Source organism: Cherax quadricarinatus, unplaced genomic scaffold (genome assembly GCF_038502225.1).
Source record: "Cherax quadricarinatus isolate ZL_2023a unplaced genomic scaffold, ASM3850222v1 Contig1370, whole genome shotgun sequence".
Lineage (NCBI taxonomy): Eukaryota > Metazoa > Arthropoda > Malacostraca > Decapoda > Parastacidae > Cherax > Cherax quadricarinatus.
Genome location: NW_027196396.1, coordinates 15,483 through 41,360, shown reverse-complemented (window position 1 = coordinate 41,360; position 25,878 = coordinate 15,483). Strand labels below are relative to the sequence as shown.

Below are 25,878 nucleotides of genomic sequence, written 5' to 3'. Positions count from 1 at the left end.
GGTTGTAAAAGACGTAAATGCTAGGGTGCTCGGGAGAGGGGTAGGATTAAATTATGGGGAATCAAATACAAAATGGGAAGTGACACAGTTACTTTTTGCTGATGATACTGTGATTATGGGAGATTCTAAAGAAAAATTGCAAACGTTAGTGGACGAGTTTGGGAGTGTGTGTAAAGGTAGAAAGTTGAAAGTGAACATAGAAAAGAGTAAGATGATGAGGCTATCAAATGATTTAGATAAAGAAAAATTGGATATCAAATTGGGGAGGAGGAGTATGGAAGAAGTGAATGTTTTCAGATATTTGGGAGTTGACGTGTCAGCGGATGGATTTATGAAGGATGAGGTTAATCATAGAATTGTTGAAGGAAAAATGGTGAGTGGTGCGTTGAAGTATATGTGGAGACAAAAAAACATTATCTATGGAGGCAAAGAAGGGACTGTATAAAAGTATAGTAGTACCAACACTCTTATATGGGTGTGAAGCTTGGGTTGTAAATGCTGCAGTGAGGAGACAGTTGGAGGCAGTGGAGATGTCCTGTCTAAGGGCATTGTGTGGTGTAAATATTATGCAGAAAATTCAGAGTGTGGAAATTAGGAGAAGGTGTGGAGTTAATAAAAGTATTAGTCAGAGGGCTGAAGAGGGGTTGTTGAAGTGGTTTGGTCATTCAAAGAGAATGGATCAAAGTAGAATGACACAGAGAGTGTATAAATCTGTAGGGGAAGGAAGGCGGGGTAGGGCTCATCCTCATAAATGTCGGAGGGAGGGGGTAAAGGAGGTTTCGTGGGTGAGGGGCTTGGACTTCCAGCAAGCGTGCATGAGCGTGTTAGATAAGAGTGAATGGAGACGAATGGTATCTGGGACCTGACAAGCTGTTGGAATGTGAGCATGGTAATATTTAATGAAGGGATTCAGGGAAACCAGTTATTTTTATATAGCCGGACTCGAGTCCTGGAAATGGGAAATACAATGCCTGCACTTTAAAGGAGGGGTTTGGGATATTGGCAGTTTGGAGGGATATGTTGTGCATCTTTATATATACATGTATATGCTTCTAAACTGTTGTATTCTGAGCACCTCTGCAAAAACAGTGATTATGTGTGAGTGAGGTGAAAGTGTTGAATGATGATGAAAGTATTTTCTTTTTGGGGATTTTCTTTCGCCTCTTTCTGTTTAATCACTGACAGTTATGTTCATATATATATATATATATATATATATATATATATACAGGAAGGCCCCGCTTTACGGCGTTTCACTTTACGGCGTTCCGCTAATACGGACATTTCAAATTATGACCAAAACTCACTATACGGCTCCCCCCACCTGACTTTCTAATACGGTCACCGTGCCCCACCCTGTTTGTTTACATTCTCCATGAGCTCAGTAAGCACTAAGTCTCTCCATTTTGTCTGGAAACTCCAAAATTTCAAATGTTTTTAAAAGTTATTTCATATTTTATATATACTCTGATAATTATACTTATGTATACCTGTACCTAAATAAACTTACATACATCGAGTCATTTAAATGTCGTATATTACGTTAATATACACATTTTCATTAATCCATCCATGATATTTTTTTCAAAATTATATAATAAACAAGATGCATAACATATAAATAAGATAAATACACCCCACAGTAGAATAAATAAACAAATGTGAGATGTGAGCAGACGACTTGCACAAGTGGTGATAATAACAATACTGAGTCTCATTAAATGTCGTATATTACGGTAATATACACATTTTCATTAATCCATCCATGATATTTTTTTCAAAATTATATAATAAACACGATGCATAACATATAAATAAGATAAATACACCCCACAGTAGAATAAATAAACAAATGTGAGATGTGAGCAGACGACTTGCACAAGTGGTGATAATAACAATACTGAGTCTCATTAAATGTTGTATATTACGGTAATATACACATTTTCATTAATCCAGCCATGATATTTTTTTCAAAATTATATAATAAACACGATACATAACATAAAAAGATGATAAATACACCCCACAATAGAATAAATAAACATAAATATAAGATGTGGGAGCCTGGTTTGTTTACATAACTCTGCTTCTGTTACCTCATGTACTCATTCTTTCTCTCTCTCATTTATTCGTTTTATCTCATTTACTTACTCCTGACCCTACATTAAGACTACAAATATTTTAAGGTAAGTAATGAGTGAACTGTATATACATTTTATCGCTCTGGGATGCTTAAATATCATAGAACAGTATGTGTGGGTGGGGTGGCCTGGTAAGATAGCCTGGCTATTACAATACATACCACACTTGATTTCTTACAATAAATACTACTTGTCTCACCCTAGATTAAGACTATAAATATTTTAAGGTAAGTAATGAGTGCACTATGTGTGTATTGTACCTTTTTATTGTTTTTTGATGCCTGGTTCTATTGCTAACTTAATATATGTTAGTGTAAACTTGTTATCTAGTGTTTGTATGCATTTATAAGTGGAAAAAAAGGGTGTTCCACTTTACGGCGATTTCCGCTTTACGGCGGTAGCCTGGAACCTAACCCGCCGTATAAGTGGGGCCTTCCTGTATATATATATATATATATTATATATATATATATATATATATATATATATATATATATATATATATATATATGTATGTATATGATAACCCTATACTGGGCGAATACCTGGAGTTTACCTGGAGAGAGTTTCGGGGGTCAACGCCCCTGCGGCCCGGTCTGTGACCAGGCCTCATGGTGGATCAGGGCCTGATCAACCAGGCTGTTACTGCTGGCTGCATGCAATCCAATGTACGGGCCACAGCCTGGCTGGTCATGTACCGACTTTAGGTGCCTGTCCAGTGCCAGCTTGAAGACACCCAGGGGTCTATTGGTAATCCCCCTTATGTATGCTGGAAGGCAGTTGAACAGTCTTGGGCCCCTGGCACTTATTGTGTTGTAGTAACACCCCTGCTTTTCATTTGGGGGATGTTGCATTGTCTGCCGAGTCTTTTGCTTTCGGAGAGAATGATTTTCGTGTGCAAGTTTGGTACTAGTCCCTCTAGGATTTTCCAGGCATATATAATCATGTATCTCTCCCGCCTGCATTCCAGGGAGTACAGGTTGAAGAACTTCAAGTGCTCCCAATAATTGAGGTGTTTTATCTCAGTTATGCGTGCCGTGAAGGTTCTCTGTACATTTTCTAGGTCAGCAATTTCACCTGCCTTGAAGGTGCTGTTAGTGTGCAGCAATATTCTAGCCTAGATAGAACAGGCGACCTAAATAGTGTTATCATGGGCTTTGCATCCCTAGTTTTGAAGGTTCTCATTATCCATCCTGTCATTTTTTTAGCAGATGCGATTGATACAATGTTATGGTCCTTGAAGGTGAGATGCTCCGACATGATCACTCCCAGGTCTTTGGCGTTAGTTTTTCGCTCTATTGTGTGGCTGGAATTTGTTTTATACTCTTATGAAGTTTTAATTTCCTCGTGTTTACCATATCGGAGTAATTGAAATCTCTCTTTGTTTTCTGCAGCCCATTGAAAGATTTGTTTGATGTCCGCCTGGAGCCTTGCAGTGTCTGCTAGGGAAGACACTGTCATGCAGATTCGGGTGTCATCTGCAAAGGAAGACACGGTGCTGTAGCTGACATCCTTGTCTATGTCAGAAATGAGGATGAGGAACAAGATGGGAGCGAGTACTGTACCTTGCGAAACAGAGTTTTTCACCGTAGCCGCCTCAGATTTGACTCTGTTTACTACTACTCTTTGTGTTCTGTTTTCGAGGAAGTTATAGAGCCATCTACCAACTTTTCCTGTTATTCCTTCAGCATGCATTTTGTGCGCTATTACGCCATGGTCACGTTTGTCGAAGGCTTTTGCAAAGTCTGTGTATATTACATCTGCATTCTCTTTGTCTTCTGGTGCATCAAGGACCTTGTCGTAGTGATCCAGTAGTTGGGACAGACAGGAGCGACCTGCTCTAAACCCATGTTGCCCTGGGTTGTGTAATTGATGGGTATCTAGACGGGTGGCGATCTTGCTTCTGAGGACCCTTTCAAAGATTTTTAAGATATGGGATGTTAGCGCTATCGGTCTGTAGTTCTTTGCTATTGCTTTAATGGCCCCTTTGTGGAGTGGGGCTATGTCTGTTGTTTTTAGTAAGTGTGAGACGATCCCCGTGTCTATGCTCCTTTTCCATAGGATGTTAAAAGCACGTGATAGGGGCTTCTTGCAGTTCTTGATGAACACGGAGTTCCATGAGTCTGGCCCTGGGGCAGAATGCATGGGCATGTCATTTATCGCCTGTTCGAAGTCATTTGGCGTCAGGATAACATCAGATAGGCTTGTGTTTACCAAACTCTGTGGCTCTCTCATAAAAAATTAATTTAGATCTTCGACTCTCAGTCTGGTTAGCGGCTTGCTAAAAACTGAGTCATACTGGGACTTGAGTAGCTCACTCATTTCCTTGCTGTCATCTGTGTAAGACCCATCTTGTTTAAGTAGGGGCCCAATACTGGATGTTGCTCTCGACTTTGATTTGGCATAAGTAAAGAAATACTTTGGGTTTCTTTCGATTTCATTTATGGCTTTTAGTTCTTCCCGCGATTCCTGACTCCTATAAGTTTCCTATAGCTTAAGTTCGATGTTTTCTATTTCTCTATTAGTGTCTCCCTACGCACTGCAGATATATTGGCCTCTTTTAGCCGCTCTGTTATTCTTTTCCGTCGCCTGTAAAGGGTGCGCCTGTCTCTTTCTATTTTACATCTACTCCTCTTTTTTCTTAAAAGAATAAGCCTTGAGCATACATCGATTGCTACAGAGTTAATCTGTTCTAGGCATAAGTTTTGGTCTGTGTTGCTTAGTCTATCTTCCCAGCTTATATCATTTAGGACTTGGTTTACTTGGTCCCACTTTATGTTTTTGTTATTGAAGTTGAGTTTGGTGAAGGCTCCCTCGTGACCAAACTCATTTTGTCGGTCTGGGGCTCCGCGCATACATGCCTTTACCTCGATTATGTTGTGATCCGAGTATATTGTTTTTGATATGGTGACATTTCGTATCAGATCATCATTGTTAGTGAAAATGAGGTCCAATGTATTCTCCAATTTAGTAGGCTCTATTATTTGCTGGTTTAAGCTGAATTTTGTGCAGAGATTAAAAGCTCATGTGTGTCATGAGGCAGATTTTTACGAAAGTACTTAACCGTACTTTAGAAAACGGGCAGTGGAACCAAGCTACACTTTCAGTCAGACTAGGAGGCATTGGTGTCCGCAAGTCATCACAGATTGCGCTACCTGCTTTTCTGTCCTCAGCGTTGCATCCAGAGAGCTTGTAGCAGTGATTCTCCTTAAACATCTTAGAGACAAGATTGGAGTCCATGAACAAAAGTTCATTGATGGAGCCATGATCTGGGATAATCTAATGGGCTCTGAAACCAGATCTGCTTCCCCCAACAACTACAAACAGTCCCACTGAGATGGCCCAATAGTGGAGAATATAGCCTCCACAATGCTTCGGAGTGTGTCAGGGAAGGATAGAGCCCACCTCCTGGCAGTGAGAGGTCCTCATGCAGGGGACTTTCTGTTGGCTGTTCTCAACTCCAGCCTTGGCACACGCCTCGACTCACAGACCATCTGCATTGGTGTTGCCCTTTGACTTGCCGCCCCTATTCTCGCTGAACACAGGTGTATTTGTGGCAGTGAAGCAGCAGACCAATTCGGGTACCATGGTCTTGTGTACCGTAAATCCGAGGGAAAGATTGCAAGACATGAGGAGGCTAATAACATTATCAAGAGGAGCCTCACAACAGCCAGATGCCCAGCAGTAAGGGAGCCACCCCAACTGTGTAGATCTGATGGCAGCCAGAAGTGTCCAGATGGTATCACCCTTCAAGCCTGGACAGACAGTAAGCCGGTGGTGTGGGACTACACATGTGCATCTACCTTGGCTGATACCTATCTCCAATACACCAGGGAGGAAGGAGAGGCAGCTGCCAGCTTCAGGGAGTCACAAAAGTCTAGAAAATATGGAGAACTTGCCTATCATTATATGTTTGTTCCCATAGGCTCAGAGACCCTTGGTTCATGAGGGAAGAGTGCATCTAAGTTCCTTAAGGAGCTAGGCAAAAGATTCATCAGGGTAACTAGGGATCCCAGGGCAGCTAGTTTTCTGTTCCAACGACTCAGTGTGACTGTTCAGAGGGGTAATGCCTGCTGTATTTTGGGCACACGCCCCAGCTCTGCGGAGCTGGATGATATTTTCGCATTATAATCAGTGACAAACACATAACAGTATGTACTAGACATGTATCTCTCACACCTCATGTACTGTATATGTCATCTTTGTATCAGTAACGTATCTCTTAGATCTTCTGTAACATATTATGTAATAAAATATAAGTGGATCATCTAGGATAGCCCGAGGGAGGCAGATAGTGACTTACAGTGGACCCTCAACCAACGGCATTAATCCGTTCCAGAGGGCTTGCCGTTGGTCGAGTTAATTTTCCCCATAAGAAATAATGGAAATAGAATTAATCCGTTCCTGACACCCAAAGTCTGAAAAAAAAATACATGAAATATACATTTCTTTACATGAAAAGGAATGGGACATGCAAAATAAACAATAATTAAATGCCACTTACCTTTATTGTGGAGTTGTTGATGAGTGATGTGCCAGCAGCAGGGAAATTCAGAATTGTCTATTGCTTGGAAGGAGAATCCCCTTCCAGAAGGACTTCAGGTACCAAGTCCTTTGGTGGGGTTATCTCCCTTTTTGTTTTTTTAATGCCACTAGGACCAGCTTGAGAGTCACTGGACCCCTGTCGCACAAAATAGCTGTCCAGAGAGCTCTGTTTCTCACGTGCCCTTAGGATTTCCCTAAAATGGGACACAAGAGTGTCATTGTACATGTTGCCAGTGCAGCTTGCAACTTCGGTGACAGGATAAAATTCGTCGATAAATGCTTGCACCTTTGTAAACATTGAACACATTTCCCTAATCCTTGATGAAGTCCTCCTCCTCTGTCTCTCTTCATCCTGCTCTGAAGAACATTCCTGAGATGTGATCTGTTGCTCCTGAAGCTCTTGCAGGTCTGCAGTGGTTAGTTCTTCCTCGTCGTTCTGCACCAACCCTTCCACATCCTCGTCACAAACCTCCAACCCCGACTTCCCCAATGACACAATAACTTCCACTACTGGCATAGCCTCCTGAGGGTTAGCCCCAAACCCTTCAACATCCCTCTGTTCTACACATTCTGGCCACAGTTTCCTCCAAGCAGAGTTAAAGGTCCTCTTAGTCACTCCCTCCCAAGCCTTACATACAAGGTTTACACAACTGAGGATATTGAAGTGCTTTCCAAAACTCTCATAGGGTCAATTGAGTGTCTGACATCACTTCAAAGCACTTTTGAAACACTGCTTTTGTGTAGAGTTTTTGAAGTTTGAAATGACCTGCTGGTCCATGGGCTAGAGGAGAGGAGTTGTATTAGGAGGCAAAAACTTCACCTTAACGAAACCAAACTCCCCTGTAATTTCCTCTTGCAAGTTGTGAGGATGAGCAGGAGCATTGTCCATTACCAGGAGGCACTTGAGTGGCAATTTCTTTTCTAGGAGGTATTTTGTCACAGTGGGGCCAAACACACCATAAAACCAGTCCAAGAAAAATACCCTAGTGACCCATGACTTACTGTTTGATCTCCACAGCACACTCAAATTCTCCTTGACGATATTGTTTTTCCTGAACACTCTGGGAGTTTCAGAGTGATACACCAATAAAGGCTTCACTTTGCAATCACCACTAGCATTACTACACAACATTAATGTCAGCCTGTCTTTCATAGGCTTATGTCCTGGGAGTGCCTTTTCCTCCTGAGTAATGTAGGTCCTGTTTGGCATTTTCTTCCAAAACAGGCCTGTTTCCTCACACTTAAACACTTGTTCAGGTTTTAGGTTTTCAGTCTCTATGTATTCCTTAAAGTCCTTCATATATTTTTCAGCTGCATTTTTTGTCTGAACTGGCAGCCTCACCATGCCTTGCCGCAGCACTATATTGAGGCATTTTCTTAATGAGATCATCATGCAACTTCCTTGCCTTTTCACAAATTATAGACTGAGAAACACTATCACATGTTAATCGACACTTCCGGACAAACGTCGTTGGTTATGTTTTTCACCGTTGGTTAAGGCATTTTTTCTACGGTAAAAAGTGCCGTTAGACGAAACTGCCGTTACTTAATGCCGCCGTTAGTTGAGGGTCGATTGTATTTCCATTGCGGTCTTAAACTTAATAGGTACAGCTGTATAAAAGTACACACATGGTTGATTGCAAGATGATTGCAACTAGTCTGCTGGATTACAGTTTTAGGCTGTTAGTGGTACTAAAGAATATTTGAAAATTTATGAACTGGAAGATTTTAGGAATATCAGAGTATTACAGAATATTCACAAATAATACAGGCATATTAATTGATGCTGAGAATATTGGTAAGCAATGTTTACGAATATACGATAAGAATTTTCTGAGTATTTCCAGGAACATTTCTTTTCCTTTATTAATCAGGTTATACATAATAGCAGCATTCCATATGTATATTATTCACTAATGGAACATAATCTCTTATGTCACATGACTTGTTCTCAGCTATTAGAAGAAACTTAGGGCTGCCTCTCACATCTCTTATTTTTCTGTTTCTCGGTTTCTGTAAACTTGGAGGTCCTTGTCTACCCTACTCCATGTGGGGTGGGGCAGGGAGGGTGGTTAGATGGATGGTAATTGGCCGGTGCCTCTCATATTCTGAGACAAGCTGGAACTGGTATCACCCACGCTAACGTACTATGAGAAACCTTTCACTTGCTACTCTTGCAACACTGCATAACTCCTGATGACCCACCGAGAATTGTGAAAGTACCTGAGCTAAAGATTTCCTACACACACACACACACACACACACATATATATATATATATATATATATATATATATATATATATATATATATATATATATATATATATATATATATATATATATATATACATATATAATAAAATATAGGGAGGTACCACCTCCAGAACTGTCATAGGGACCCTCATCCTCAGAGAAAAGAATAAACTTGCTGCAGGGAAAACTCAAGGTTCTCCCTGAAGCTGTTTGAGAATTTTCTCCTACCACCCCCTATATTTCAAGTATGTTTTATTTAAAGACAAAATACATTGGCCAAACATTCACAAAAATACAACAGAAAGTAAAACAACATAGGTAACTCAGAGCTACATCTCGAATACTTCGTCCAGCTCCCCTGCAGTGGGCCACATGCCCAGAATGCTGCAGGCATTTCCTCTCTGGATTGCAGCACTGAGTCTCTGAAAGAGGAAGCTGGTCGCCCTGTGGTCCTTGGTTTCTATGATGAGCTTTTCACCCAGCTCTTTGAGGAACTTTAGAGCACACTTGTCCCATGCTCCAAGGGTCTCCGACCCTATTGGAATGAAGTTATAGCAAGGGGGAAGGTCTTCATATTTTCGGATCTTCTGGGTCTCCCTGTGGCTGGCAGCTCCACCCCCTTCCACTACGGAGTATGGCAAGTAGGTGTCTGCCAATGTGGCAGCACAGGTGTAGTCCCAGGCAATCTGCTTTCCATCCTTCCAGGGTAGCATAGTGGCTCCATCAGGACGCTTTTGACTTCCATCAGACCTCTGTACTTGGGGTTCCCGTTGAGCTGGGCAACAGGCTGTGGCGAGGCTTCTCTTTATGATGTCATTGACCTCCTCATGTCTGGCATACTTCCCTTCTACTGTGTGACACACGAGACCATGAAGTCCGAATTGATCAGCTGTCTCCCTGCCGCAAATACACCTATGTTCGGTGAGGATGGGGGCGGCTAGGCGAAGAGCAACACCAATCCGAATGGCCTGTGGGTCGAGACAGGTGCCCAGGGAGGAATTGGGAACAGCTAACAAGAAATTTCCTGAGTGTGGTGCCTTCACTGCCAGGAGACTAGCTTTGTCCTTTCTTGAACCATTGGAGAGCATTGTGTTGGCGATTTTTTCCATGATCGGTTTGTCCCAGTGGGACTGTTTGTGCTGTTTGGGAGGATCTGGTCTACTGGAGGAGTCTGTAAGGGTGTCCCACCGAATCGCTGCTTCAGTAAACCTGGGGTCTTGAGCTTCTACCACGTCTCTCAAGCGTTCGGGAACTATCTTCTTGACTAATGCACTGGAAGCCAAACACGAAGACAGAAAAGCAGGTAAAGCAACATGCGTTGCTTTACGCACCCCTATACCTCCCAGTCGCACTGGGAGGGTTGCCTGATCCCACTGCTCATCCTCTAGTGACAGGTTCAGTGCCTTCTTAAAAGTTGATCTCAGGTGTGCGTCATATTCATCGAGTGTTGGGTTGTCAAAAGAGGGTGCACACCTCAAGAAGTAAGTGAGTTGGCAAGTAAGACACCTTGTGAGGAGATACAGAGCATCATTGGCATCAAGATCGCTTATTCTCTCCTCCATCATATATATATATATATATATATATATATATATATATTTATTTATTATTTTTTATTATCACACTGGCCGATTCCCACCAAGGCAGGGTGGCCCGAAAAAGAAAAACTTTCACCATCATTCACTCCATCACTGTCTTGCCAGAAGGGTGCTTTACACTACAGTTTTTAAACTGCAACATTAACACCCCTCCTTCAGAGTGCAGGCACTGTACTTCCCATCTCCAGGACTCAAGTCCGGCCTGCCGGTTTCCCTGAATCCCTTCATAAATGTTACTTTGCTCACACTCCAACAGCACGTCAAGTATTAAAAACCATTTGTCTCCATTCACTCCTATCAAACACGCTCACGCATGCCTGCTGGAAGTCCAAGCCCCTCGCACACAAAACCTCCTTTACCCCCTCCCTCCAACCCTTCCTAGGCCGACCCCTACCCCGCCTTCCTTCCACTACAGACTGATACACTCTTGAAGTTATTCTGTTTCGCTCCATTCTCTCTACATGTCCGAACCACCTCAACAACCCTTCCTCAGCCCTCTGGACAACAGTTTTGGTAATCCCGCACCTCCTCCTAACTTCCAAACTACGAATTCTCTGCATTATATTCACACCACACATTGCCCTCAGACATGACATCTCCACTGCCTCCAGCCTTCTCCTCGCTGCAACATTCATCACCCATGCTTCACACCCATATAAGAGCGTTGGTAAAACTATACTCTCATACATTCCCCTCTTTGCCTCCAAGGACAAAGTTCTCTGTCTCCACAGACTCCTAAGTGCACCACTCACTCTTTTTCCCTCATCAATTCTATGATTCACCTCATCTTTCATAGACCCATCCGCTGACACGTCCACTCCCAAATATCTGAATACGTTCACCTCCTCCATACTCTCTCCCTCCAATCTGATATTCAATCTTTCATCACCTAATCTTTTTGTTATCCTCATAACCTTACTCTTTCCTGTATTCACCTTTAATTTTCTTCTTTTGCACACCCTACCAAATTCATCCACCAATCTCTGCAGCTTCTCTTCAGAATCTCCCAAGAGCACAGTGTCATCAGCAAAGAGCAGCTGTGACAACTCCCACCCTGTGTGTGATTCTTTATCTTTTAACTCCACGCCTCTTGCCAAGACCCTCGCATTTACTTCTCTTACAACCCCATCTATAAATATATTAAACAACCACGGTGACATCACACATCCTTGTCTAAGGCCTACTTTTACTGGGAAAAAATTTCCCTCTTTTCTACATACTCTAACTTGAGCCTCACTATCCTCGTAAAAACTCTTCACTGCTTTCAGTAACCTACCTCCTACACCATACACTTGCAACATCTGCCACATTGCCCCCCTATCCACCCTGTCATACGCCTTTTCCAAATCCATAAATGCCACAAAGACCTCTTTAGCCTTATCTAAATACTGTTCACTTATATGTTTCACTGTAAACACCTGGTCCACACACCCCCTACCTTTCCTAAAGCCTCCTTGTTCATCTGCTATCCTATTCTCTGTCTTACTCTTAATTCTTTCAATTATAACTCTACCATACACTTTACCAGGTACACTCAACAGACTTATCCCCCTATAATTTTTGCACTCTCTTTTATCCCCTTTGCCTTTATACAAAGGAACTATGCATGCTCTCTGCCAATCCCTAGGTACCTTACCCTCTTCCATACATTTATTAAATAATTGCACCAACCACTCCAAAACTATATCCCCACCTGCTTTTAACATTTCTATCTTTATCCCATCAATCCCAGCTGCCTTACCCCCTTTCATTTTACCTACTGCCTCACGAACTTCCCCCACACTCACAACTGGCTCTTCCTCACTCCTACAAGATGTTATTCCTCCTTGCCCTATACACGAAATCACAGCTTCCCTATCTTCATCAACATTTAACAATTCCTCAAAATATTCCCTCCATCTTCCCAATACCTCTAACTCTCCATTTAATAACTCTCCTCTCCTATTTTTAACTGACAAATCCATTTGTTCTCTAGGCTTCCTTAACTTGTTAATCTCACTCCAAAACTTTTTCTTATTTTCAACAAAATTTGTTGATAACAGCTCACCCACTCTCTCATTTGCTCTCTTTTTACATTGCTTCACCACTCTCTTAACCTCTCTCTTTTTCTCCATATACTCTTCCCTCCTTGCATCACTTCTACTTTGTAAAAACTTCTCATATGCTAACTTTTTCTCCCTTACTACTCTCTTTACATCATCATTCCACCAATCGCTCCTCTTCCCTCCTGCACCCACTTTCCTGTAACCACAAACTTCTGCTGAACACTCTAACACTACATTTTTAAACCTACCCCATTCCTCTTCGACCCCATTGCCTATGCTCTCATTAGCCCATCTATCCTCCAATAGCTGTTTATATCTTACCCTAACTGCCTCCTCTTTTAGTTTATAAACCTTCACCTCTCTCTTCCCTGATGCTTCTATTCTCCTTGTATCCCATCTACCTTTTACTCTCAGTGTAGCTACAACTAGAAAGTGATCTGATATATCTGTGGCCCCTCGATAAACATGTACATCCTGAAGTCTACTCAACAGTCTTTTATCTACCAATACATAATCCAACAAACTACTGTCATTTCGCCCTACATCATATCGTGTATACTTATTTATCCTCTTTTTCTTAAAATATGTATTACCTATAACTAAACCCCTTTCTATACAAAGTTCAATCAAAGGGCTCCCATTATCATTTACACCTGGCACCCCAAACTTACCTACCACACCCTCTCTAAAAGTTTCTCCTACTTTAGCATTCAGGTCCCCTACCACAATTACTCTCTCACTTGGTTCAAAGGCTCATATTCATTCACTTAACATCTCCCAAAATCTCTCTCTCTCCTCTGCATTCCTCTCTTCTCCAGGTGCATACACGCTTATTATGACCCACTTCTAGCATCCAACCTTTACTTTAATCCACATAATTCTCGAATTTACACATTCATATTCTCTTTTCTCCTTCCATAACTGATCATTTAACATTACTGCTACCCCTTCCTTTGCTCTAACTCTCTCAGATACTCCAGATTTAATCCCATTTATTTCCCCCCACTGAAACTCTCCTACCCCCTTCAGCTTTGTTTCGCTTAGAGCCAGGACATCCAACTACTTTTCATTCATAACATCAGCAATCATCTGTTTCTTGTCATCCGCACTACATCCACGCACATTTAAACAACCCAGTTTTATAAAGTTTTTCTTCTTCTCTTTTTTAGTAAATGTATACAGGAGAAGGGGTTACTAGCCCATTGCTCCCGGCATTTTAGTCGCCTCATACGACACGCATTGCTTACGGAGGAAAGATTCTTTTCCACTTCCCCATGGACAATAGAAGAAATAAAAAAGAACAAGAGCTATTTAGAATAAGGAGAAAAACCTAGATGTATGTATATATATATATGCATGTGCGTGTCTGTGAAGTGTGACCAAAGTGTAAGTAGGAGTAGCAAGATATCCCTGTTATCTAGCGTGTTTATGAGACAGAAAAAGAAAACCAGCAATCCTACCATCATGCAAAACAGTTACAGGTTTTTGTTTCACAGTCATCTGGCAGGACGGTAGTACTTCCCTGGGTGGTTGCTGTCTACCAACCTACTACCTATAATATATATATATATATATATATATATATATATATATATATATCTATATATATATATATATATATATATATATATATATATATATATACAAATATATATATATATATATATATATATATATATATATATATATATATATATATATATATATATATATATATATATATATATATATAATACATATAACAATTACCTATGCAGTTCCTTGGTCCAATTCCAAAAGGCATGTGGGTAAAACCGGTGATTTTCGCCTTGTTCTCGGGAAGGAAGCGGTCTGGCTGAAACTCGTCAGGATGTTGCCAGTAGCGAGGGTCATGATGCAGACTCCAAAATGGGATGGTCACTAGGTCACCAGGGTGAAGAGTCACTTCAGTGCCAGGTAATCTGTTTGGTTAAGTGTCGTTTTAGTTTACAATCTGGAATGACACTTAAAATTCATTCGAAGTAATTGAGTGTTTCGATCTAGATATAAATTAGGAAATAGGAGATATTTCTCATAGATGCTCCTGACCAGCTGTATTGGTACCTTTTTCTTAGTTATGTCTGCCATAACTGCCTAACTGATCTGACTCTAAATTAGGCCAGGTCTGAGATCGAGGAGTGTGATGCCCCTAACAATCTGCAGCCTAGAGGTAGCACTCTATTACTAGGTACAGTATTACTTGTAAAAGTGAAATCTAATTTGAGTTGTGTGGTTTTGTGAGATTAACGAGATGTTCCTGTAACGTAAATGAATATGACACACAAGGAACACTTGGTATTTGTGATTATTAGATGTTATGCTTATCTGTTGCTAGATCAATGCAGGAGAGAAACTTGAAAATGAAGGCTTATAATGGAATTATAAAGGTGTGATAGTGTTGGTCAGGTTGACATGTAAGAGTAGTAATCGTGGTCACGTAAATATTATGGACTAACAACAGTGTAGGTTATTATCTCTCTTATGGACTAACAACAGTGTAGGTTATTATCTCTCTTATGGACTAACAACAGTGTAGGTTATTATCTCTCTTATGGACTAACAACGGTGTAGGTTATTATCTCTCTTATGGACTAACAACAGTGTAGGTTATTATCTCTCTTATGGACTAACAACAGTGTAAGTTATTATCTCTCTTATGGACTAACAACAGTGTAGGTTATTATCTCTCTTATGGACTAACAACAGTGTAGGTTATTATCTCTCTTATGGACTAACAACAGTGTAGGTTATTATCTCTCTTATGGACTAACAACAGTGTTAAAATTTTGAGGGCAATCAGCCGATTCATCAGTTGTTGAATGTAAATCATTCTTACTGTTCAGTCAATAAAATTGGCGAATTTTTGTTTAAGCAACGTTATAACAACGTGAAAAATGCATTACGGTAAAAACGCTATTGAAGACAATTATATGTTGACCTGAAGAGTCATTCCAACGATCCTAATTTTTTTTTAAGTTTGTTAGTATACTGGCAAATTTGCCAGCAATCAATTGAAGTTAATGGTACTATCTTGTCCGTAAGATGCTTCTGCTGTTACATAACGAAGTCTTTTTACATCCTGGCGGATGTTCGGGGGGCAACGCCCCCGCTGCTCGGTCAATTATATTTAACGAAACTTCAACGGAATAAAAATGCCTTGGTACTTTTCACTCAGACTTGGTAATTGTCTTGGCACTTTTCACTCAGACTTGGTAATTGTCTTGGCACTTTTCACTCAGATTTGGTAATTGTCTTGGCACTTTTCACTCAGACTTGGTAATTGTCTTGGCACTTTTCACTCAGACTTGGTAACTGTCTTGGCACTTTTCATTCAGATAGTAAATATCTTGGTACTTTTCACTTAGACTTGGTAAATGTCTTGGTACTTTTCACTTAGACTTAGTAAATATCTTGGTACTTGTCACACAGACTAGGTAAATGTCTTGGCACTTTTCACTCATACTTGGTAAATATCTTGGTACTTTTCACTTAGACTTGGTAAATGTCTTGGTACTTTTCACTTAGACTTGGTAAATGTCTTGACACTTTTCACTCATACTTGGTATATGCCTTGGTACTTTTCATTCAGACGGTAAATACCTTGGTACTTTTCATTCAGACGGTAAATACCTTGGTACTTTTCACTCAGACTTGGTAAATGTCTTGGCACTTTTCACTCAGACTTGGCAAATGTCTTGGCACTTTTCACCCATACTTGGTAAATACCTTGGTACTTTTCATTCAGACGGTAAATATCTTGGTATTTTTCACTCAGATTTGTTAAATGAACATCTGTTCACGTCAGTTTCCATCTTGACTCATCAAGACACAACTTTTCTGAACATCAGAAAGCATTCAGCAGAAACTTTTGAAAATAATTATTGCCATTCCAGTAATGTCGGAATGTGTTACACAACTCTGGAAATAGAGCAGTTGCACTAGTCAGTAGTACATGAACCTCGCCCTCGATACAGTACAACAGAGTCGAAAATTTGAAGCTCATCGGATGAGGCATTCTCATATTACAAACCTAAATAAAAAAAAATGAGGGAGAAAACAAACTGTGGCCATCAGTTTAAGGTTCCTCATCTAGGATGCGTAGTAGTGTATAAAATAATGGGTCGAAAATAGACTAGAAGATAAAAATCGTTAATTTCTTTACTATTTATAAATGTCAAGCTGTGATTCAAGGTCCTGAATCTGCACTTAAGATAAGATAAGATAAGATTTCGTTCGGATTTTTAACCCCGGAGGGTTAGCCACCCAGGATAGCCCAAGAAAGTCAGTGCGTCATCGAGGACTGTCTAACTTATTTCCATTGGGGTCCTTATTAAATCTTGTCCCCCAGGATGCGACCCACACCAGTCGACTAACACCCAGGTACCTATTTGCTGCTAGGTGAACAGGACAACAGGTGTAAGGAAACGTGTCGAAATGTTTCCACCCGCCGGGAATCGAACCCGGGCCCTCTGTGTGTGAAGCGGGAGCTTTAGCCACCAGGCCACCGGGCCTGGGGATAAGACTGAAGGTTATGAAAGGAAAACAGGAATAAATAAAGGGAATGTAAATAACTTAGTAAACATATCAAACCAAGGCAGGACTCGCAGTACTGGGTTCAAGTTGGAAGAAATTAGATTTAGAAAGGATAAAGAAAAGCATTGGTTTGGTAATAGAGTTGTAGAGGAATGGAACAAACTCGCGAGTAACATCATTAAAACTAAAACTTTGTGTACTTTTAAAAATTGGTTAGACAAATGCAAGAGTGGGTGTGACTTGAACCTGACTTGCTTGGGCCAGTAGATCTGCTGCAGTGCTCCTTCTTTCTTACGTTCTTATACGATCTTTAATATTTTACGAGATACACAGGTAAGACAGAAGACCTCAGTTATAAGCCATACCACGGGTGGGGTTAGAACCCGCGATCAGAGAGTCTCAAAACTCCAGACCGACGCGTTAGCCACTGGACCAGTGGCTAACACGTCGGTTAATAAGAACATAAGAACATAAGAAAGGAGGAACACTGCAGGAGGCCGGTTGGCCCATACTAGGCAGGTCCTTTACAATTCATCCCACTAACAAAACATTTGCCCAACCCAATTTTCAATGCCACCCAAGAAATAAGCTCTGATGTGAAAGTCCCACTCAAATCCAACCCCTCCCTCTCATGTACTTATCCAACCTAAATTTGAAACTACCCAAAGTCCCAGCCTCAATAACCCAACTAGGTAGACTGTTCCACTCATCAACTACCCTATTTCCAAACCAATACTTTCCTATGTCCTTTCTAAATCTAAACTTATCTAATTTAAATCCATTACTGCGGGTTCTCTCTTGGAGAGACATCCTCAAGACCTTATTAATATCCCCTTTATTAATACCTATCTTCCACTTATACACTTCGATCAGGTCTCCCCTCATTCTTCGTCTAACAAGTGAATGTAACTTAAGAGTCTTCAATCTTTCTTCATAAGGAAGATTTCTAATGCTATGTATTAATTTAGTCATCCTACGCTGAATGTTTTCTAACGAATTTATGTCCATTCTGTAATATGGAGACCAGAACTGAGCTGCATAATCTAGGTGAGGCCTTACTAATGATGTATAAAGCTGCAGTATGACCTCTGGACTTCTGTTGCTTACACTTCTTGATATAAATCCCAGTAATCTATTTGCCTTATTACGTACGCTTAGGCATTGCTGTCTTGGTTTAAGGTTGCTGCTCACCATAACCCCCAAGTCCTTTTCGCAATCTGTATGGCTAAGTTCTACATCATTTAACTTATAAGTACTAGGGTTATGGGCACTCCCAAGCTTCAGAACCTTGCATTTATCTACATTGAACTGCATCTGCCACTTTTCTGACCAAGAATAGAGTTTGTTTAAATCCTCCTGAAGTTCCATAACATCTACGTTTGAATCAATTATCCTACCTATCTTTGTGTCATCGGCGAATTTGCTCATATCACTAGTAATTCCCTCATCAAGATCATTGATATATATTATAAACAACAACGGGCCCAAGACTGATCCCTGTGGAACGCCACTTGTTACAGATCCCCACTCGGATTTAACCCCATTTATGGACACTCTCTGCTTCCTGTCAGTGAGCCATGACTCGATCCACGAGAGCACTTTTCCCCCAATGCCATGAGCTGCCACTTTCTTTAACAGTCTATGGTGCGGAACTCTATCAAAAGCCTTACTAAAATCTAAGTAAATAATATCAAATTCTTTATCGTGGTCAACAGCCTCAAAAGCTTTACTGAAGAAAGTTAATAAATTAGTTAGACAAGACCGGCCTCTTGTGAATCCATGCTGAGTATCATTAATCAAGCTATGCTTATCGAGATGGCTTCTTATAATCTCAGCTATAATTGACTCTAGTAATTTGCCTACAATTGAGGTCAGGCTTATTGGGCGGTAATTTGACGGTAACGACTTGTCCCCTGTTTTAAAAATAGGAATTACATTAGCCATCTTCCACATATCAGACACTACACCTGTTTGAAGAGATAAATTAAAAATATTAGTTAATGGTTCACAGAGTTCCATTTTGCATTCCTTAAGAACCCTTGAAAAAACCTCATCAGGACCCGGCGACTTATTTTGCTTCAGTCTGTCTATCTGCTTCACAACCATTTCACTAGTGACTGTGATGTTACATAATTTATCTTCTTCTAGCCCACTATAAAAATTAATTACTGGAATATTGTTAGTGTCTTCCTGTGTAAAAACTGAGAGAAAATAATTATTAAAAATCGAGCACATTTCATTCTCTTTGTCAGTAAGGTGCCCATAGTTATTTTTAAGGGGACCTATCTTATCTCTAACTTTTGTTCTATAGACCTGGAAAAAACTTTTTGGGTTAGTTTTAGAATCCCTAGCAACTTTAATTTCATAGTCCCTTTTAGCTTTTCTTATCCCCTTTTTAATGTCCCTCTTAATGTCAATATACTGATTCATAAGATGACCCTCACCTCTTTTGATACGCCTATAAATTCCTTTCTTATGCCCTAGTAGATATTTGAGCCTATTATTCATCCATTTTGGGTCATTTCTATTTGATCTAATTTCTTTATATGGGATAAACGTTCTTTGAGCAGCATGTATAGTGTTCAGAAAACTGTCATATTGATAGCTCACTTCGTTACCCCAGTCAACAGATGATAAGTGTTCTCTAAGCCCATCGTAATCTGCTAAGCGAAAATCTGGGACTGTTACTGAGTTATCGCTACTATCGTACTTCCATTCAATGCTAAATGTAATTGATTTGTGGTCGCTAGCACCCAGTTCCTCTGAAATTTCTAAATTATTAACAAGGGATTCATTGTTTGCCATAACTAAATCAAGCAGGTTATTTCCCCTTGTAGGTTCTGTCACAAACTGCTTCAAAAAACAATCCTGAACTACTTCTAAGAAGTCGTATGATTCTAAATTCCCAGTCAAGAAATTCCAATCAATATGACTAAAGTTAAAGTCTCCTAGAATTACTACATTATCGTGCCTTGTGGCCTTAACAGTTTCCTCCCATAGTAGTCTCCCTTGGTCCCTATCTAAGTTTGGGGGACGGTATATCACTCCTAAAATCAGTTTTTCATGCTCCTCTGAAAATTCTATCCAAACAGACTCTGTATGTGTTACTTCAGACTTAATACCCGTTTTTACGCAACAGTTCAAGCGATCTCGGACATACAATGCCACCCCACCCCCCTTCCCGATACTTCTATCTACTTGGAACAATTTAAAATCCTGAATATGATATTCCGCAGGCATGCCCCGACTTTTTGAATTAAATCACGTCTCAGTTAAGGCAAATACATCAATGTTACCTGCACTAGCAACTAATCTCACCTCCTCCATCTTATTCCTAGCACTACGGCAATTAGCATAACAAACATTGAAAGACTCTCCTTTCTCTTTACCCTTCCTGCTCATTTCTGTTTTTCTACTAAACCTATTACTGTCCTTATCACCCAAAGTCCCTGGCTTTTCAATATCTACCTCGTTCTGCTTATTACTAGTTCCCCTAGAACTCGTAATATTACTACATTGGGACTTCACTGTTTTCCTGCCAAAACCCATACCACTAACTATTCCTAGTTTAAAGTCCTAACTGCTCCCTCCACTGCAGTTGCCAGTGCTACCACCCCAGACCTAGATAAGTGAACCCCATCCCTGGCATACATGTCATTCCTGCCATAGAAGAGGTCCCAGTTGTCAATGAATGTTACCGCATTTTCCTTACAGTATTTGTCCAGCCAACAATTGACACCAATTGCCCTGGACAACCATTCATTTCCAACTCCCTTCCTTGGCAAAACACCACATATGACAGGGTTCCCTCCCTTCCTCCTAATTATTTCTATTGCTGACCTATACCTGCTAATCAGGTCTTCACTCCTACGTCTGCCAACATCGTTGCCTCCAGCACTGAGACAAATAATAGGATTGCTCCCATTACCTCTCATGATGTCATCCAGATGGCTAACAATATCCTTCATCCCAGCCCCAGGAAAGCAAACTCTCTGTCTCCTACTCCTGTCCTTCAAGCAGAACGCCCTATCCATATACCTAACTTGGCTATCCCCAACAACAACAATATTCTTACCTTCCTTAATGTCGTTCGTCGTGACGTTCCCAGTAGTCGACTCACATTCGTCGGGTACCACTGAGAATGTATTAGATGTTTCCACAACAGTTTCCACGGCAGTCTCTTTCTTCTTCATCGTTTCTACCTTTCCATTCGTCCTCTTGATCGTCAACTTCGTTCCCTGCTGTCCAGCCAGTTACCAGTTTCCCTTCTTGACCTGAGGACTCAAAACAGGAGGACTACTAAGAATCTTCTTGTTTTCCTCGGTCAGTCGCCGAATCTCCAACTTCGCCATCCTCAATTCTTCCTTAAGCTGTTGGTAAAGTTGCTCGATGGAGGGCATCTTGCTTCAATTCGTAGAGAGCGTGCAAACAGGTCTTCACAGAGCTAAGTACACGTCAACACTGCGCAAAAGCCAACTCAATCAGGAGCTACTGCTCAGCACGTCCGCACGGCCCAATAGCGATGCGAACACTTGAGTCTTGAGACTGTGATCGCTGGTTCTAACCCCACCCATGGTATGGTTTGTTTGCAATCGTGTCATTACAATTTCGTGAGTCACATCAGTTATATCAGCAAAAGCTCCAGTTAAGAGGTCATCATAAAACGTAAAACTCCCGTCAGAAAACACTTGACCTCCGCCCTGGTAAATGTAATACCATCACCATACAAGGGATAACATTAAGACTTACTTGTAAGTTTTAGTACACAGACGCTCCCCAAAGGTCCCCGGTGGGTACAGTCTCAAAGTTTCTGAAAAAAATAATCAATTAAAATTATCAAATGAAGAGTCTAGCTATATTGCATTTATATCCGTTAACCAAATGTCGTTAAACCTAAAAAAAAATTTGGAGATTAGAGTTCATATGAGCTTAGTTAACCATGTATTGATTTCTGTCAACAATAATTAAAAATAAATATCTTCAAAAATTGTATGCCGCATTTGTGTTGTAATTATATAAACACCCAACTTTTACGGGAATTGTTAAATGTTGTGTCACGTTAGAGCGGCCATCTGCTTGCTGCTTTGGCCTTGTCAAACACTCCTTCATGTTAGAAGGGTCATCAGTTTGCTGCTACGGGCATTGTCAGACCATTGTTATTTCAGAGGACTAACAGCTTACCAAATACACTCGTTTCAGTTAAATTACCAGCTGCTACAGGCATTGTCAGACACATGTGTTGCATTAACTTAGTCTGTTACTGCGACAGTTAGATATTTGCTGCTTCATATTTGCATGACCATTAGTTTGGTATTAAGTGAAGTGTCAGACACTTATAATGTTAAATTTTTTTTTTTATATTTTATTGAAAAAGACACAATACAAGATATAAATAAATAAAAGAACACAATAATTAGCCACTTGCAAATACAATGATCTAGTGTCAACCCCATCAGACCCCAAGTGTTACAATCATATCATATTAAAGGGTAAACAATCACCTAACAATGAAAAGAGCATGATAATACCTGCTCAGAAAATACACTTACAGAATCTAAACCTACAATACACTCCTGTTACACTGTACAATAAAACCCCCTTGTACAAAGCACACAGAAGATATGGTAAACATAGGAATAAAAACATTATACATTACAATAATGAAACAAAAGGCATACCTAAGCCTTCAATAAAATTGCCAAGACATACCACCATAATACGTCCCGCAAAGTGCTGGAACCGCTTAATTAACAGAATAAAATAGCGAGAGCTCAGCACGGAACAAAACCATTAACACAAAGCTTACAATTTATGTCAGCGCTCACCCCCCCCCCCCACTGCTCTGTTAAATAAGACCCCTTGCACAAGTTGCACTGTAAATATCACACAACCTACAAATTTTAAAAATACAGAACATTGACCTAAAACGTTAGGCAAAACAAAGCCTATAATAAACATTACATTAGGGCATTTCACAATGAAACCCCACCTAAACACTGGGCAAGACACGTCCGCAAGTAAAAGATTTAACATTATGTATACAAGTACAATCCCTACAAATAACAAAATCCTATCGTAAGGTATCAAAACGATCTAGTTACAGTACACATATGACCGTCACGTTCACCTATTAGCAATACACGACAGGCCATTGCTTGAGATTATCTCATGCGTCGGTGTTCGACATTTATCCATTATCAGTATCACAATAACAATACAGTTATCTTAAATGTCGACCCAAAGGTACATCAGTGTATAACTAATAGCGACGAGGGTCGCCGACGTATGCCAGGGATTGCTCAAACCTCTATAGTTTCAAAACCTAACCTTAAGGCGTCATCATACTGACGACAATATTACTATAGCATGTGTCGATTCTACTACACAAATGATGTGTATTATGAAAGGTTAACGTACATTTTATTCGATCTATTCACTTGGCAAACAATATAACATAAAAAAATTTTCAAAGCCCCGGTTCGTTCTCGTTTATTCCTTCTAGACCTTACATGACCTTACATGACCGCCCATTCCCAATGTTTCATCATTATTCCTCACCATTTCGAATCCAACCGTCACTCTCGCTCACACACGAAAAGGCCAGCCACGTCTACCCTCTATGGTACTAATGGCCATAAATCACGTACATGGAAATTACAATATCCCACCGAAAAAGTCGAAAGCCATCTACCCCCAGCAATCTCTCTATTCCTCTGCTGTGTACCATAAAAAATCGCTGCCAGCGCCCTGATCCTCTCTCTTGCTGATACGTGTCTGCAGGCCCATGAAGTATATACAAAGTCAGTGACTAGATATCCAATCGCCCTTTGTCCCGGCAACCCTACCCCCCCCCCACATCTAGACTTAACGCTCTTAAGACATTAATTCCCTCACCTCCCACCATCTGTATAACTCTGCTAAACCACATTCTTACCGCTTCCAATCTCTCACAAAAATACACTGCGTGGAAAGCCGTGTCAATATCCCCACACACACAACGCTCCTTACCCACTTCTACACGTCTATTTGCTAACACCTCCCCGGAAGGCAATATATTGTGAAGGAATTTATACATAACCTCCCGTACCCCGGCCCTCAATCGTAACTCCTTCAAGCGACCCCAAATATCACGCCATGCATACATTGGATATATACCCTCTACGCTAGCCACCCCCTCCCTCACTCCCACCCTTGCCAGTTTTCTAATCTTGATTCGACTTGGATCCCTTGTATAAATTAAAACTCTCAGCATGTTCTCACATCTCGTAACATCCCCACCATTCATCCATCGTACCAAATCCCCTCGAATCCAATTCGAACCTGTACCAACCCTCCGACCCTCATGCAAATAACTATGTTTAACGTACATACCTAATATTCTCATGTGCAGATTCATTAACCCCAGTCCACCCCGACTAGTCGGTAAATACACAATATCTCTCGCTAACCAATCACAACCGGAACCCCATATATATCTAAATACACGCTTCAATAAACGTTTCTCATCACACGCAACTAACAGATACATACTTACCACATGCCACAACTTACCAAACAAAAGCACATTCGCTACAATTACACGCTGATGCAAAGTTAAGCCTCCTGCACGCAACCCTGCCAATCGACCTAATACCCTATCCACAACCTCACTCGAGTTAATCTTCCTCGCTTCCTGAATGTTTCTCATATGAACAATTCCACATACCTTGATGTGAGTTACTAAAGGCCAACCCTCCTCCTGACCTATGTCCCCACTAATGCTATCTCCCACGTGCATAAGCATTGACTTATCCTTATTGACCATCATCCCCGTTGCTCTCCCAAAAAGTTTTACCAATTCACCTACTTTTCGTAAATCTCGTGATCTTCTATATAAAATCGTGGTGTCATCCACATAGCCTACGATTCCCGCTTTTATCCCCACCCTTCCTCGCATTTCACCCTCATTCACACCCTCCTGTACAGCTCTGAAAAAAGGGTCCTGAAGTAACGCAAAAAGAATCTGCGATACAGGACACCCCTGCCTCAAACCACGTTTCATTCCAATTAAATTCCCTAACCTGCCATTTATCTGTACCCTAAACATAGCCTGCTCATACAAAGCCATCGTCCAACTTACTATTTCCTTCCCGAATCCTTTCCACTGCATGAACTTCCATAAAGCCTCACGCTCCACACAATCGTATGTCGCATGCCAGTCCAAAGCCAGTATTCCCCCTGCATTACCCTTCCCGCTTTCGTCAATGAACCTGCGTATAATACCTTTCCCCACGCACATTGATCTTCCGGGTACCCCATATTGCCCTTCATCCAAAACCTTCTCTAATACCCTTTTAATTCTATTACCTAACATTTTTGCAAATATTTTATAATCACCACACATTAATGTTATCGACCAATAATTTTGGACACAGTTCCCTGTAGCCTTTTTTGGGATCATAACCGCAACGCCTGTTCTTTGTTGTTCCCTGAGTCTTCCACTTGTTTTCATTTCATTAAATAATACCACTAGAAAGTCGCGTAGGCATTCCCAGTTTTCCTTATAGAAATCACAAGGGATACCATCGATCCCCGGTGATTTCCCAGCACTCATACTCTCTACCGCTAGCCTAACCTCCTCCTCACTTATGCTTCCATCCAAATTCATTCGATCCTTATTCTCTAAATCACAACATACCCATTCACCCATTTTTTCTAGCACCTCCTTAGAGATCCCCACATTCTCATATTGCGATTCGTACCA

At 40.8% G+C, this 25,878-nt stretch overlaps 1 protein-coding gene across 2 annotated transcripts in view; it reads right to left on the bottom strand.

Moving 5' to 3' along the window:
* LOC128699671 (cytochrome P450 9e2-like) overlaps nt 1-25,878 on the bottom strand; it is a 46,243-nt gene that overhangs the window by 13,992 nt on the left and 6,373 nt on the right. For both annotated transcript variants that reach the window (XM_070080964.1, XM_070080965.1), the window contains exons 4-5: nt 21,885-21,945; nt 14,334-14,524 (exon numbers count right to left, since the gene is read on the bottom strand). In XM_070080964.1, the coding sequence (XP_069937065.1) occupies nt 14,334-14,524; nt 21,885-21,945 (252 nt within the window). The remainder of the gene's footprint in view (nt 1-14,333; nt 14,525-21,884; nt 21,946-25,878) is intronic.